This window comes from Silurus meridionalis, chromosome 5 (genome assembly GCF_014805685.1).
Source record: "Silurus meridionalis isolate SWU-2019-XX chromosome 5, ASM1480568v1, whole genome shotgun sequence".
NCBI lineage: Eukaryota > Metazoa > Chordata > Actinopteri > Siluriformes > Siluridae > Silurus > Silurus meridionalis.
The window spans coordinates 20,721,205-20,737,274 of record NC_060888.1 but is presented as its reverse complement, the minus strand read 5'-3'; the positions used below and the strand labels follow the sequence as shown (position 1 = coordinate 20,737,274).

General features: G+C 39.8%; 1 protein-coding gene across 1 annotated transcript in view; it reads right to left on the bottom strand.

Annotated features, from left to right (window-relative positions):
* slit3 (slit homolog 3 (Drosophila)) overlaps positions 1 to 16,070 on the bottom strand; it is a 160,424-nt gene that overhangs the window by 65,221 nt on the left and 79,133 nt on the right. The window contains exons 5-6 of the mRNA XM_046849526.1: positions 14,758 to 14,829; positions 3,685 to 3,756 (exon numbers count right to left, since the gene is read on the bottom strand). Of these exons, the coding sequence (XP_046705482.1) occupies positions 3,685 to 3,756; positions 14,758 to 14,829 (144 nt within the window). The remainder of the gene's footprint in view (positions 1 to 3,684; positions 3,757 to 14,757; positions 14,830 to 16,070) is intronic.

The following is a 16,070-nucleotide window of genomic DNA, read 5'->3' as shown; positions in this document are numbered from 1 at the left end:
AACTTAGTTGCCTCTTGTCGATGCGTGGCATGGGGGTGGGGGTGGCAGGGGTAGGTCACCTTTGGCATATGGCACGGAAACGTCTCTGTTCTTTCCTCCTCATAAAATAATGACACGGCCCCGGCAAAAAAACTCACATGATTTGACATTTGATTCGGGTCCAGACTTGCTTTTTTGTTCTGTACAAAAGTGGCTATAAAATATGCAGATGTCCCAGCGCTCTGCAGAGTGCTGCGCATGTGTGTATATGTGTGTGCAGATGCATGTGTGGTGGTGTGAAAGCAAATCTGAAACCTGAGGGCACGTTCTCAAGTACCCACCCCATTAAAAAATGCATTCCTGCCATTTTTATTGCAGAATAAACCGAAAACTCGCTTTAACATCTTGAACGTGTTATAGAAACGCACACAGAGGTACAGTCTGACAATCTTAGTAAACGTCTGATTGACCAGATATAAATATTTTGAATGGACGTCTACGATTTCAGTGTTAAACGCTTGTTATTGTTTGAAAAGCAAACTCACTGGAAATATTGCCTCACTCTTGACCTATGCCTCGGCTCTGTATTTTTCACATTATTAAACCTTCTCGTTGGATTTTCAAAGGGCCATGTAAATTGGCTTTGACGAAAGAATAAAAAAAAGAAAAAAAAGATCATTTACTAAAATAAATTTAGCCCCACTTCAAAACGATGAGTGTTTTTCCAAGCTCATGACCTTGGTAATGTGATGTTTTTCACACTGTATGACTGCTTGTTGCAAGAGCTGCAGATGATTAAAAGTTTTCACACACAAAAAAAAGCACAATGATTTAGAACCACAGTGTGGGCATCGTGAATTTTTTTTGAACGTGTTGCCAATCCAAAAAGAAATACGTTCCAAAATTTGTTGCAATGGAAAATATATGAAGTGTAAGATGAAATGTCGCTGTCTTGTCACAGATGGAGCAAAAAAGACATTATAAGTCGAAAACCCGAAAGTCAGCACAATGTAAAATTCAGGGTGATCACGAGTCCGTTAAACAGGTTTGCGGCTCTCGCGAGGCACCCTCCCTTGCAGATGAACTATTTTACTCATTAGTGTGCTGGCCACAGCACTTTAGCCAGCTCATTGAGATGCAAGGCATGCCCTGTCAGGGGGGAGGGAGCCTCAGATAGCTTTGAAGTCATTAGTTCAATCATTAGCGCAGTTATGTTAAATAGAAATTACAATTCATCACCAGAAAGGGCCAATCATTTATTTTGCAAGCCTTGGCAGGCATTAAATCACACACAAGTCAGTACGAGAGGCCTGGGATTTGACACGTAGCGCTCCTACTAGATCAAGACTCTTTTCTAATCAGGAGTGCTTAGCATCCATAAATGGTGTTATATCTTTGGATGTGTATGTGTTTGGGGGAGTAGAAGAGTTGAGAAGAGTTGGTTGGACATTTTGAACCTGGAAGGAACTGCAGAGCTCTATCCACACAGATCCTAATGATGGTTTTGATGAGTTGAAAAGTTTGGCCTTTTAAATTTTTAGCTATCAAAGGAAACTCTTTGAACATCTGTCATGAACCTGTAGACAGAGGTTATTTCTTTGATGCACCCCCCCATCTTTTATCTTTCTACGTTTTCACCTGTGAAAACAAAGTCTCATTCCAGAAAGGTTTAAAGAATGAAACAAGTATACCATGGCTTAAGCTCTGCTGTATTCTCATTGTTGTAATTTGGAATGATTTATAATCTCACTAGCCAGTGTCAGACTAAAGAGTTTGGTTTCATCTCAATGTCTCTTCCTCGTGTCAAATCAGGAAGTGGTTTCTTGACATTATGGCTTTTGACTGCCTTGTGGAGATATGAATCTACATCAGCTGCTTCCTGATGTCCAATGTCTTAATTTAAAAAGCGAAATACCGATAAGTCTAAATTTTAATGTCAATTTTCCAACTTACCTTTGTTTAATACTTAAATGTTAGAACACATCCTCTCTGATATAATTTCAAACTGTTAAATATGTGTAGACTCCAAAAAAAAACCCTTAAAAGCAATTTTCATGAGCGACATTACAGCAAGACACGTCCCTAGTGTGCAGGCTATTTTGGTCGAGCTTGGCCTTTAATATCCCATCTAACACCATTCTATCTTTAGGGAGGTTTCGCTTTAGCCTCGTCACAGCAGTCATGGCATGGGGAAAAAAGCTCATTATGTTTCCTCTGAGACTCATTAATTTAGGAGAAAAAAACAGCAAATGTGGTTCATGGACACTTTGACAATTACTACACTCAGAAAAGTGTCCCTAACACTGCTAACACTTGTTTGCAATGGTTAGCTGCAAAGCTATTAAAGCTTTTTTTTTCCCCCCAGGCATAAAAGCAGAAAAAGACATATAGGGACGTGAATGAATGATTCCAGTGTACCAAGTTAGCACATCATGATTGGTTAGCTGATACATTACGTTATGCTGCTGACGACCACATAGATGGATGGTTCAATCAGCAGTGAGCAGTGCATATTCATATTTCCCTGTTCTCCATGGCTGGGTATTTGTTAATGGGCTTTGGCGGAATCTGAGGATATTCTGTATTATTAATGAAAATTGATTCCGGACTCGCTTGCACAGTTTCGCTTATGCCCCCCCCGTCCTCCTTTCCCTTTCTCCTCTCATTGGGTCGTCCTGTTTTATGTTTTGCGGGAAAAAATTATGTCTAATTTCTGACTTGCTCACCATTGTTCTCATTGTCTCCTGTCTCACCTCTGCCTCGTCACTCTATTCTCCTTTCCGCCTGTACTGCTTCAGTCTCTCTTGATTTTTTAGCTCTTCAATAATGTCTCAGAAACTTCGGCCTGCCTAACAGTGATGAAATGCCTGTGCTGGGGTCTGCGCTGGATAAATGGACGGTGAGCCCCCCCCCCTTCTTTCCCTCTGCTCGTTTGGAGGATGAGGCTGGCACTTAGCGCTCTGCCACTGGCCTGATGGATGGGGCTGCGGTGGTGCTCAGCGCCTCCTGCTCTCTCCTTTCCTTTCACATCCTGGGATTCTAACATGCTATCTTCAGTGTCGCCGCAGTTTCCGCCTCCTACGCTGAATTACGGTGCGGCACTATCTAGAAATTTTATTGAGCTTGTGTAGATTCGAAAGGCATAAATGATCTAATTTTTGGTGTTATATACAACTCAAGGAAGAATGGTGCAACAGGAAAAAAGCACCGATCTGCTTCTAAACTAAGCATGGGGATTTGAAGTATGATAGAAAGTGTGATGTGGTGTAGAAAGTAGAAATGTCAGGATGGAATCACAGATGTGCGGACAGATGACTACAAAATAAAATATGCTGCATGTTTGAGAACAACACGGAAAAGTCAATAGGGACACAACATCCTAAGTGAAGGCGACGGTGTGATACGTCAATGCAGCATGGGATGACAAACGAGCAACTTTCAATGTCGCACAGCCATTAGCCAACACATTCTCCTTTTCTCTTACTCACACACACACAAGCAGTAGCAACAGATTGGATGAGGTGACACTGCTGCTGCTTGCGCGCCGCAGGTGCACTGCACTTTTCACGCATAACACACTTTGTCCTTTGAGGACAGTGAACGCAAAGACACACCAATACAGCAACACATAGAGAGAAAGCAACAGGAAGGACTGATGAAGTGAGAGGATGTGGAAAAGAGAGAGGGGAAAAAAACGGGACTCACAGTATCTCCAGATCGCGCAGGGCTCGGAAGGCTCCATCTTCAATGCAGCTGATGTGGTTGCTGTCCAGTTGCCTGCAGATGAGAGACAGGAGTCAGCGGTGGGTCTGCAGACAAGTGGGTGGGGGCTGAGGGAGGGGCTCAGAGGAAGAGAAGGAGAGGAGGAGAGGAGGAGAGAGGAGGGTGGAGGAATAGGGGGAGGAGTGGAGGAAGTGTGGGGTGGGGGTAGGGGGGATGCAGGATGGAGCCAGACACTCCAGCATACACTAGACACATATAGCGCTCTCACCTCCACAGTCTTCCCTGCAGTCAGGGACAAGGACCAAATGACTAGAAGTGGCCTGGCTGGCTGCAGCCCATCATATCTTCTTCCCCCCCTCCCTCATTCCCCCCTCTCTCTTTCCCCCTCTCTCTCTTTACCTCACCATTCCACTCTGTTTACCCTGCTGTAGGACATAATTTAAAACAAGGGATAGGATATAAAAAGAGAGGAAGAAAAAAGTAGTAAAGAGACAGAGACAGCGAGAGAGAAAGAGATAGAGATACAGACAGAGAGAAAGGAGACGGTAAAACATAAGGAGAGGGAACAAGAGGCAGGCTATAGTGCACGGCCCACCCCGTCTGTCAACTCTGTAAATATTAATTGCATTTTCTCTCCCTCTTTCCCTCCTCCCTCCTTCTTGCCATCCATCTATCCTCTCCCCCTCTTCAATGTTTCTTTTTTCTTCTCCTTTTTTAAGTCAGAAAAAGGGAGTAATTTCATTACATTAGAGCACCCAATCCATTACACGCTTTTACCAGCTCTGCCACTGAAACAATTTCATTAAAGAAAGGGTTTGTTAAATCAGACTGGGTCACGACGTTCAAATCCCAGACGCACACACACACACACACACACACACACACACACACACCACCCATTCGTCTTCCTTCTCTTGTCTTTTACGTTAATTTCCTAGCCCCCATCCTTCCCCCGGTTCACCTCTGTTCAAAAAGGAGGAGATGGATGTAGGTCACTTCGAGAGAAAAAAATGCTGTTGTTCAGTCATTTGTTCAACTCAAAGGCAGCAGTGACATCTGACCTGCTACAGACCTGCTGCTTTTGCCTCTTTAGAGAGAAAGGGGCAATAAAACTGCCGCCCCCTTCCTGCCTTTATTCAACTCTCTCCGAAAAGATGCCCATCTGTCTCCGTAAGACAGGAGATGGAGCAAATTAAATGGCCTAAGATGAGCCCATTATCTATCACAGTGAAAATAAAATAAGCGGCAGAATTAAAAATGGCAGCCCGCTGCATTTTACTACAGACCAATGCTTTTAGCTAAAGTTTAGCTCCCCATGCCAAATGCGTGCCTGAAAATGCACTTGACTTAGAGCTTCCAAATTCAGCACTCGTTTTCCACATCTGAAGCTGATTCCGGGCTAGGAAGCATAAATACACCCTGTATACACTAGTCCATCAGACTGGTCTTTTTTCCCTATGATCACTTTTCTTTTCTTTTTTTTTAAGCAAGTGATAAAAATGGAGACTGACTGTTTCTTCCTTAGATGTCACCGATTATTTTTTTTTTTTTTCCTGGAAATGTGAACAGCAAAAAAAAAATAAAAAATCATACACACTTCTAATTGCATCCATGGTACTAAATTATGCAGACTATCTGATATGTATAATGGGTAAGACTGGAATTTTACACTAGTTTTATATCTAAGTCGACCTACATCATGGTTTCGCTTTGACGAGAATTCATTTCTGGCAGAATGAGCCAGTTTAAGCCACATTAAAAAAGCCGATGTAAATGAAACTTGAATAAATCATAATTGAACACTAGGATTTCGGGAAAGTCTTGATTTATTTCTTGAGCCTAAGTTTTCGCATTGCAAATTACAAAGCAACTAAATATGATGTTGGTTCAGACTGGAGCCTTGAAGTTTATTACATACTGTATATATTTCCTTTTTTCCCACTGAAAGACAAGAAAAGGAAAATTTCTGTTCTTTGAACAGTCAAAACACTTACTGTAAATGAATGAATGAATGAATGAATAAATAAATAAATAAATTAATTAATTAATTAATCAATCAATATAATTTTGTATAATCAAGACACTTGGATCAGACACTTGAATTTGGCTTTAAAAAAATAAAAAAATTAATTCCTTACTCCTAACATCTCTCTTCATAGTGTTTTATTGTCCCTATTGTTCTTATTTTGATGTTTGACATCAATAATTAACTAATGATGGAGAAAAGAACGCCTGATTTACATACATCATATATTTTTAAACCTATTGTGCATAGTTAAGTTGTATGCTTGAGCAAAAATTTCATGTTGAAATCAGATATGACAAAATAAATCAGTCTTAACTTCATATAACATAGTCAAAGTCGAACCATCTTTTCTTTACTTAATTATCATCCGACAAGTGGACAAGAGTAATTCCAGGCTGTTTCTATGTTTAACATAGACAGTGGCGATTGCTCATTCATGCATGTTCGGCTGCCTGGAGTGTGCATATGCGCATACATGTATGATGTCTGTGCATCTGTGCACAGCTGAGGTGGGACATAGTGGGGAATGGAAGTCCCAAATTTAATTTCCTCCAATCTAATTATATTGGCCTTTAATCATTGCAGGCATGGGCCGTATTGGCAGTTTGATGCTCCTTTGCTGCCAGTGGCCCATCTGGAGAGGGTCAGGAAAGGGAGAAAAGAAGAGGAAAAGAGGAAACACTCCCCCCACCATCAATCTGTCAGAAACAACCTGCTGCTAACAAGCAGCCCTGTAACTGGTAAGTGCAGTCTGATGGGGGAAAATAATCAGATCATCATCTGGATCTGTACGAGCAAAGACGTCCGGCCTGTCACTCTGAGAAAAGACAGGACTACATTTAAGAGCAAGTCACTGGGAGTTTTGTAACCAGTCTTTTGGTACACTAGTATTGGAAAAAGCATGCATGTGTGTCAGTGTGGTTAAAAACATCACAATATCATTTTGTCTAAATCTGGGCAAAGAGTGAAAAATTTTATGCTAGATTGCCCCTAGTAAGAATGGTGCCGTATCATAAACTGGTGTTCCATCTGGGGGTCAATTTTCAATTCTTGTACCTAGAACTACATTCATTCAATTTAAAACTGAAGACAATGAATAGATAAATAACCATAAATACAGTATATAGTATATAAATAAATAAAGTCTGTATATGTATCTATCCATAATCATCTTTCTAGTGTTATATCCACACACAGTATGGCTTCTCCCAGTTATTAAGTAAATCTGCTGGCAAGGCTGTGAAGTTGAAATCAAAGACATGCTGACCAGCGCAGGAACTGAAAAGTATCCTGTAAGCCGTTCACCTAATATATCAGACGGGTAGTTTCATTTCATCTTAATGTACACAATATCAATTTTAATCCATCTGAAGCAATATTTCTTGTCAGTTTATTGGAAGGAGGACAAATGACTCAAGGTTACTTGCACAAACCAACTTTCAGTGATGAGTGGATAAAAAACGCACTAAACCCCAAATATTGACTGCTGTTTAGGATTTTCTGAAACATATGAATAAGCACAACTGCATGTTAAGGGCTGCTGGACATTAGTTATTTTATTTGCTTGGTTACCTCTTTGATTAATGTAAGGAAGAAGAGGTAGCTTTAAAAAAAAACAAAAACCTTGTGATATCCATGTAGGATAAAAACTGCTGTCTGAGCTTTTTTCAGTCAGGGTTGCAACTTGCAACTGTACAATGTGTTTGAGGTGACAAAATGCCCCAAATGGTACACCAGTCTACTGAACAATACCAAAAAGTATTTATGCATTAAGTCCAATTCATGGCAATTATCTGGAATGATCAGCCCACATATATAGAAGGAAACCACAGAACCTTTAGAAAACCCACACAGACACAGAAAGAGTATACTGAACACTGTATAGACAGTAACCCAAAAAAGGAGCTATTTGGAGATCCTGGAGATGCTACATGCTGCAGTATTAATGCAGCTAAGCTAAAACATTTGCAAACTATGTTTTAGCTGACACCTTTATATAAATATTTTTTTCCCACACATTTATTATGTTTATTATTTTATATACGTTGAATATTTTTCTATATAAACGATGTAACAAGTTGTAACAGCTACACCTAAATATATCCCCTGAACTGAAAATGTCATTCTTTTGCTTTATTTATTTTATTTATTTTATTTTTTAACGTTTTGTAAGAGAAAATTTTCAAAATTGTCACCTATTACTATATTTATGGGTATGCGCACACAGACACACACTCACTCATCTCAACCACATGAAGTATTCATTCAAACTGGAATTAGAAAGGCCTGGCTATAGAATCAAATATGAAAAAGACACAACGCAACATTACCTCTAAGCATGTAGAAGTACGAGCCCCAAAAATAGAATAAAAAAAAAAGAAAGATAACTTTATCATGTCATTTTATGGGGTGTGTGTGTGTGTGTGTGTGTGTGTGTGTGTGTGTGTGTTAAATCAAGTGGAAAAGTGTGTGTAGGAGCGTATACTTTAGGTGAAGGACATGTGATTAAAAACAAATTCTATTATGATCATTTAAAACAGCTCTAGTATATATAAAATATCGTTCACTAAATAAAATTGTAACATTAGCCTAGAAAGAAACAAATATAAAAACAAATTAATTAGATGTTGATTTCATGTCTATAAATATGAGTTAGAGATTAAATACCCAGCACTGGTACTGTCTGATCCTAGAAAAAAAAGGTATCACAGAAAAGATCAGATTTCGAAGTAACTAATAGCAAATTTTGATTTAAAAAAGATTTAAAAAATGTTAAACTGGATAACTGGATTTGGTTTTAAATTAAGTTTTATTTTCTTATGACTGTCATGGTTTTCTTTTGTTAGGATTGATTTTTTATTATATATAATCTACACTATCTCAAAAAAGTGAGTACACAATTTCAGTATATGTTGTCAATGTGCAGCTTGTATAGCAGTATATATTTACTGTCCTCAGAAAATAACTCAACATACAGCCATATTGTCAAAATAGCTGGCTACAAAAGTGAGTACACCATCTGTGTGTGTAACCATGCAAATCCACATGTCCTGTTCATCATGTTCATGTTTTTGTCTGCTTGACAGAACAATACAAATTTAAGTATCTTTTATTAGAGCAGTTAAAATTTGGTGCTTTGACTTTATTTCTCTCATACTGACCACTGGATGTTCAACATGGTACCTCATAGCAAGGAACCCTTTTAAGGATTTGAGAATTAGAATTGTTGCTCTCCACAACGATGGCCGAGGCAATAAGAAGATCTTTAATACCCTGAAACTGAGTTACAGTACAGTGGCCAGGATCATACAGAGATTTTCCAAGATGGCTTCCACTCGGAACAGGCCTCACAAGGGTCGGTCAAAGAAGTTTAGCCTCAGGTGCAGAAGCTGGCGTCAATAAACAGACACGAGTGCTGCCAGCATTGCTTTAGAGGTTGCAGAAGCAGAAGGTCCGCTTGTCAGTGCTCAGACTATACAGCACACACTGCAACAAGTTGGTTTGCATGGCAGTCATTCCAGAAGGAAGAATCTTCTAAGGCTGGCTCACAAGAAAGCCCGCTAACAGTTTGCTCAAGACAACCTGTTCAAAAGCATAAAATTACTGGAACCATGTCCTGTGGTCTGATGAGACTAAGATAAATTTGTTTGGGTCAGATGGTGTCCAGCATATGTGGTAATGCCCTGGTGAGGAGTACCAGGAAAATTGTATTTTGCCTACAGTCAAGCATTATGGTGGTAGCATCATGGTCTGAGGCTGCATTCATTGAGGGAACACGGATTCCAACATATACTGTGACATTCTGAAGCAGAACATGATGCCCTTCCTTCAGAAACTGGGCCGCATGACAGTTTTCCAACATTATAATAACCCCAAACACACCGACAAGATGACAACTGCTTTGCTGAAGAAGCTGAAGGTGATGAAGTGGCCATGTATTTCTCCAGACCTGAACTTAAGTGAGCACCTGTGGCTCATCCTCAAGTGGAAGTTGGTGAAGCTCCATGTGTCTAACATCCAGCAGCATTTTGATGTCATTATGGAGGTGTGGAAGAGGATCCCAGCAACAACCTGTGCAGCTCTGGTGAATTCCATGCCCAGGAGGATTAAGACAGTGCTAGATTACAATGGTGCTCACACAGTATATTGACACTTTGGACACAGTATTGACATCTTCACATAGGGTGTACTCAATTTGTTGCATGTTATTAGACAATAATGGCTGTATGTTATTTTCAAAAGACAATAAATCTGTACTGCTATACAAGCTACACACTGACTACTCTAAAATACGTCCACATATTATTTCTATAATATTGACCCTTGAGTAGATATTTAAAAATGGTTGCTGAAATGTGAGGGGTGCACTCACTTTCATGACATAGTGTACATGCTTAATGAATGTATTACTACAATGGAAGAACAAGAATTTGTGCTTCAGTAAAAAAATTGAAAGCATTGTAGTTTTACTAAAAATTATTCAATATCTAAAGTAAATTATTTACTAATGACTAAGAGAAAAAAAATCAAGCTGTAAAAATGTCACCATTTAAATTTTTTATGTCTTGAAACACAACATGAACATCCAAAATTGTAAAACCTTAGGAAATTTTTTCGTTTCATAATGAATATTATCGGTATATTGCTCAGCCCTGGTTTCTATTGCAATTTAATAAAAAAACCCAGCATGAATTACTCCTTTGCGTTCTTTCTCCTAAAGGAAACCAGAGCAGGACGCTCTCTCAATCACACCTCAGCTGCAGGTGACGGCACGTCCTCACCTTGGCGCCGAGCAGGCAATTCATGCAGCTCTACGCTACATTTGCACTCTATGAATAACAATGTCACCAGGATGGATGTGCCAGGGCCTCATTCACTATTAATCGCCTCTTCATAGCCACAATAATGCGACGCTCTAGTGTTGTGCTGACACATGCATATAATACACGTGCGTATAAAGATCATCACACGGCCTTCAGTGTGTTATGAGCGGCGACGTGACATTCCACTCCGGGACGGTGGAAGACCTTAAAGCTCCCTGGTGGTATGATTGACTGAAATCATTGTGGCGTGTCGGTGAGACATACATCGTTGAAAAGCTATGACTGAAAATGCGGAAGGGTGAAACAGAGCGCAGTGCATGCAGGCTCGTTTGCTGCGAAAGACAAGCCGATGGCGATATTAACCATATGGCTGCTTGGCAAAGAGAGTAAGGATGCTGACTCGAGCAAAGTGTGCTAGGGAGATGTGGGGAAGGTTACGACATAGAAAGAGAGAAAGAGCGAGAGAGAGAGAGAGAGAGAGAGAGAGAGAGAGAGAAATGTGATTATTTATTATCCACTACAGCAGTGTACACCAGGCGGACATTAGGACACAGAAAGTATATGAAAAAAATCAATGCTTTTCTTGGACCAGTGCCTCTCTATTGTTTCCTGGTTAACACACACACACACACACACACACACACACACACACACACACACACACACACACACACACACACACACACAAGCTAAACAAAACAAAAGGCACTATTTAAGTTATTAAACCAAGAGTCACCTTGCTGTGCATTTTTACAGGCTTGCTAGGAGGAAGCGCAGGTTTAATTCCCTTCTTCCTCCTGCTTCCTGTAAGCTGCTATTGGAAAAACGACCTAGTCTGCTCTGTACTCACACCATGGCCATTCATGCGTGTCCGTGTACAAGACATCGAGTGAAAGATACGCTCGCCATGGCCTCACTCAAAAACGATCGGATGGGAAGCTGAACATAACTGTTGAGCATTGCAGGTGATGAGGGAATTTTGAAAAATTGACGTGAGTGGGAATGAACCAGTGACTGCACTGGGCTTGCTTCTAGTTTCTATAAGTGTGTGTGTGTGTGTGTGTGTGTGTGTGTGTGTGTGTGTGAGAAAGAGAGAGAGAGTGAGAGAGAGAGAGAGAGAGAGAGAGAGGGATTCATTGACCCACAGTGATTAGTAAAATGCGCATGCAGACAGGGAGCCGTTTAATGCAGGTCAGTGAGGTCAGCACAGGGAGTGACTCTCATTTAACTGTATCAGACCACACACCCACACACACACTGAGAGAGAGAGAGAGAGAGAGAGAGAGAGAGAGAGAGAGAGAGAGAGAGAGAGAGAGAGAGGGAGAGCGAGCGAGCGAAAGGAGAGAGAGAGAGAGAAATGCAATTACTGTGCACAACCTTGTCATTAGCTAATGAAAACAGTTGTCTTACCCAGACATAACAAAGTGACTTTTTCTGTTTTCAAATACAAAACCAGTCAGTTTTACTCCAACAAATTTGTCAGCACAAGCGTTCAGCCATATGGGATAGACAAACGAGTGCTCGTTCTTTCTCTCTAATTGTGAAGTCCGTTTAACAAAAAGGAAAAGGTGTAACAAGTAACCGCTTTGTACAAAATCATTTTAAACTAAATGATTCACTGGGCTCAAATCTGGTATTCAAAGAATATACTAAATATCTCATTCAAACTTGTGCTTGGTATTAAAACTCCTGACAATTATTCAGCCAGATAGAGTAATCCAAATTCATCATTTTATGTCAGCAGAAAAGCACAGAAGCTCTTCTTTCAACCTTGCTGCTCTTTTTCAATTTTCAATTTAAAATTACATTTACATTTAAGGCATTAGGCAGATGCTCTTATTCAAAGCGAAATACAATGATCTCATTTAAAAAACTGAGCAGTTGAAGGTTAAGGGCCTTGTTCAAGGGCCCAGCGGTAGAGGTTTGGTGGTGCTGGCATTTGAACTCACAACCTGATCAGAATCCAACATCGTAAACATTGAGCAAACATCTCCCTGCACATTTAATTTAGAGGTCGAACCAATAGTGGATTTTACTGACAGCTAGCTACTGATAGCTAGGTTGGATCGTACTTGCCGATAACAATTAATCAACTGATAGTTTTTAAAATGGATACTGGATTAAAAATCTAACAATCATAACACTCCATGTAAAATAGTATTAAAGTTTATTACAAAAATAAAAAACTGTACAGAATCATAAACATGTCCTAAAAAAGGTAAATAAATATAAAGATATTAGTAAATAAATGTAAGTATATAATTAAATAATTATAAATAATAAAAATAATTTAGCACGCTCTGTGCAGCATGCAGTCTAAGGGGTAAAAACAAACAGCACATGGTGTCAGTCATTTGCCTCTAGAGGCCGCTCTTTTAATGACAGCAGACCGGAAAAACTATCGTTATTGAATTTTGTCAATAGCCACCAGTTCCATCAATAAACTATCGGTGCCGATTAATTGGCAAAAATGATTCATCGGTTGACCTCTGATTTGAATCATATTTGCTAGGTAAAATTAACAAACATTAGCTAAGATTATCGAACCGTTATGTTTTATTTATTGAGGAAGCCAAAAATTCTGTTGTGTTTAAGTATATGCCGGTGCTGTGCAGCCAGTTGGAAGGCAGTGTTAATTTTACAACACTAAAGTTCAGGTTTGTCTTATAACAGGACATTCCAAAGTCTTTTATTCTTTTTTATTTTGCAGCAATTTACCTACACTGTAATGTTTTTATATGATTAGATAGTGGTGCAATATACAAGAAATCTGACTTTTCATCTTAATGAACAGCCTCTCTTATGTTTTGTCTCTGTTTTTTAAAATCCAATTATGTGCATCATCCATCATACAAATGCATGTGTACATTGTTACTATAGAAAGAACGAGTGCATTAATATTCCGATGAATATATTTGTATTTATATATTCACACAGTTATACTGTCAAAGCTGCTGTTACAGAAAATCCATCAACTCCTACTGAACAATCAGATTTGATATGTCAACAAAGCTGTGGATAAAAACATGATTCATGTGAAGCTAAAATATTTATTATGTTTGCGTTGGAAATTTAGGAATAAAGCCCTGAAATACAGTACTTTAATATCACACACAGTGGTAATAGCTGTTGCCCCCTAATGACTAAAAACTGGCTTCATTAGTGGGTCTGCTTTTTATTACCTTCATTAAAAAAAACCTAGTCCTCAAAATGTTTTTTTAATTATATCTTAACAGAAGTGTATCTGTTTCTAATAAAACCTCATTGTACACCAAACATTTGGGCCTGACATTGAATCCCGAGACCAGAGCGGTAGGGAGAGGTCAGTTTCAAGAACTCTACGCTCCAGCTCCCAGCATGTAGCAGAACTGTACTGACCCCTTAAACTAGGTGTGGAACACAACCACTATCAGATAAAGTAATAAATGCTTCCAAAACCAGCCTGCACCACACATCTGATGGCCACGGGCTGGAAAAATCGCACGGACGCCGAGGTCACATACCACAGTCGATCTTTAACTAGAAACAGAGAGAGAGGCTCATTACGCCTAACCTTAACAGTTACACTCACATACTTGTTGAAAAGGAGCTTATCGATACGCTGGATTCTCCAGCCCTAGCCTTGAGATGTGCAGTAGAGTTGGGGAATGCGACGTTTATTGTTGTAGGCTAAAGACGGAGGATGTTGGCTCGCATCGCTTCCACTCCTCTGTTGCGGTTCAGGAAACAAGCAAAAGCAAGAGTAGATCTCAGAAAGCTGAGAGTTCAAACATATAAATTCCTTGTAAACAACGCTGTGTCCATTTTCGGACGTGTTGCTTGTCGATCCTCATAATGAGCAGATAGGGGGAAAAAGTCTCTGCGCCTAAATCTGTTACTATAAGCATAAATTTGTCAAAGTCCATTAGTGTAATTGCAAGTGGTAAGGGAGCATTATTCATAGCAATATCCTGAACACATCTATCTTACTGAGACGTACTGATTAACTGATTCCTCATGATTGCTAAGCTTATCAAGTATTAAGACAAATGAGTCAAGGAACCTACGCTACAGGCCTCTTTTTATTGTTGAGATAAAGTAACACTGCAGAACTTGCACTTAATAGGAGAGAGCAGAGAAACTTTTTTTCATCTCGCATCGACTTAATGGAACGAGGCTTTAAATCTTTTTTTAGGGCGACAGCTGTTTAGAGAAGAACAGACTTACAGGTTCTTGACATTGGTGATTCCACGGAACCCCTTGCGAGGGACGGCCTGTATCTGATTCTCACTCAGGTCCCTGGAGAGAGAGAGAGAGAGAGAGAGAGAGAGAGAGAGAGAGAGAGAGAGAGGAAATATTATGAGGATGTCTGAAGTCACTTCACATTTTAGAGAAGCAGAGAAGAATCTCGAGCCAGATGGGTGTTGAAACAATCCGGCCTTCCTTGAATGAGAATCCTTTTTACTTTGAAGTCTAAAACAAAATTGTTAAACAGACCATAAATGTCACATCTCGCCTTTTTCTCTTTGAATCCTCCATCTCTGTGAATATGTGTGAGCATTTGTGTGTGCATGCGCACAGTTGTGCACGTGTGTGTGTCTGTGTGTGTCTGTGTGTATATGTGTGCATTTCTCCCACATGCATTTCATTATTCTGCATGAATATATTACATTCACTTTGAGTTATATGACATTAGAAACCAGAGTAAAAAAGGAAAAAAAAAAAGAAAAAAACAACAACACGCAGACCCAGACACACAAACACACACATTCACAAAATCAGTATTAATGGTCAACACATTTTTCTTAATGTTCAAGTTAGGAGCCAAATGATTTTTGGCATTTCGGAATGGTCTTGCTTAACTCTATTAGGCTTGTTTGTTTGTAGACCGATAACGGCAAATATAATTTGAAAAGCAGAATGCAATTACTAGCCAGAGAGGGAACAAATGAGATATGGAATATCGGGCTCAGGCTAATCGCAGTGTCTGCCTCTTAGTCATGGATGCAACACGTAACATGGAGAGAGTGAAGCTCGGGTTAACCCTGTCTGCCCTTGCTACAACCAATTTCACTGATAAACAATCAGGCACAGATCCAAACACTGTGCGGAATTCTGCCAGGCTCGCTGTGTGCTCCATATTGATGTATCAGCTATAGCCAGCAATTTCCTCTTAGGTGAATTATACAAACAGAACTTATTGGACCCACGTTGCTCTTTTTGCTGCGGCTGGAAAATCCGATACGCAGTTGTTTTTGGGGACCAATCATGTTATATTAGTGCAAAAAGAAAATAATAATAACTCCGTCATGCTTTGCAGTGAGAGAATATAGATTTGTGTCTGGCTGGCCTTGATTGCTTTTGACATGTTTGACAGCCTGGTGTCTTCCTTAACTCGGCCATCTCTGCTAGCGCACTGGAAACTCTATGGCGTATGATCTTACTTTCGCACGAGCAGGAAAGTCATAGTTTTGTGTGCAGGGGTCCGTGTCCTACACAGCTCTGCTGATGACTTTGCATGGCATCTTTGAGGGCATGAA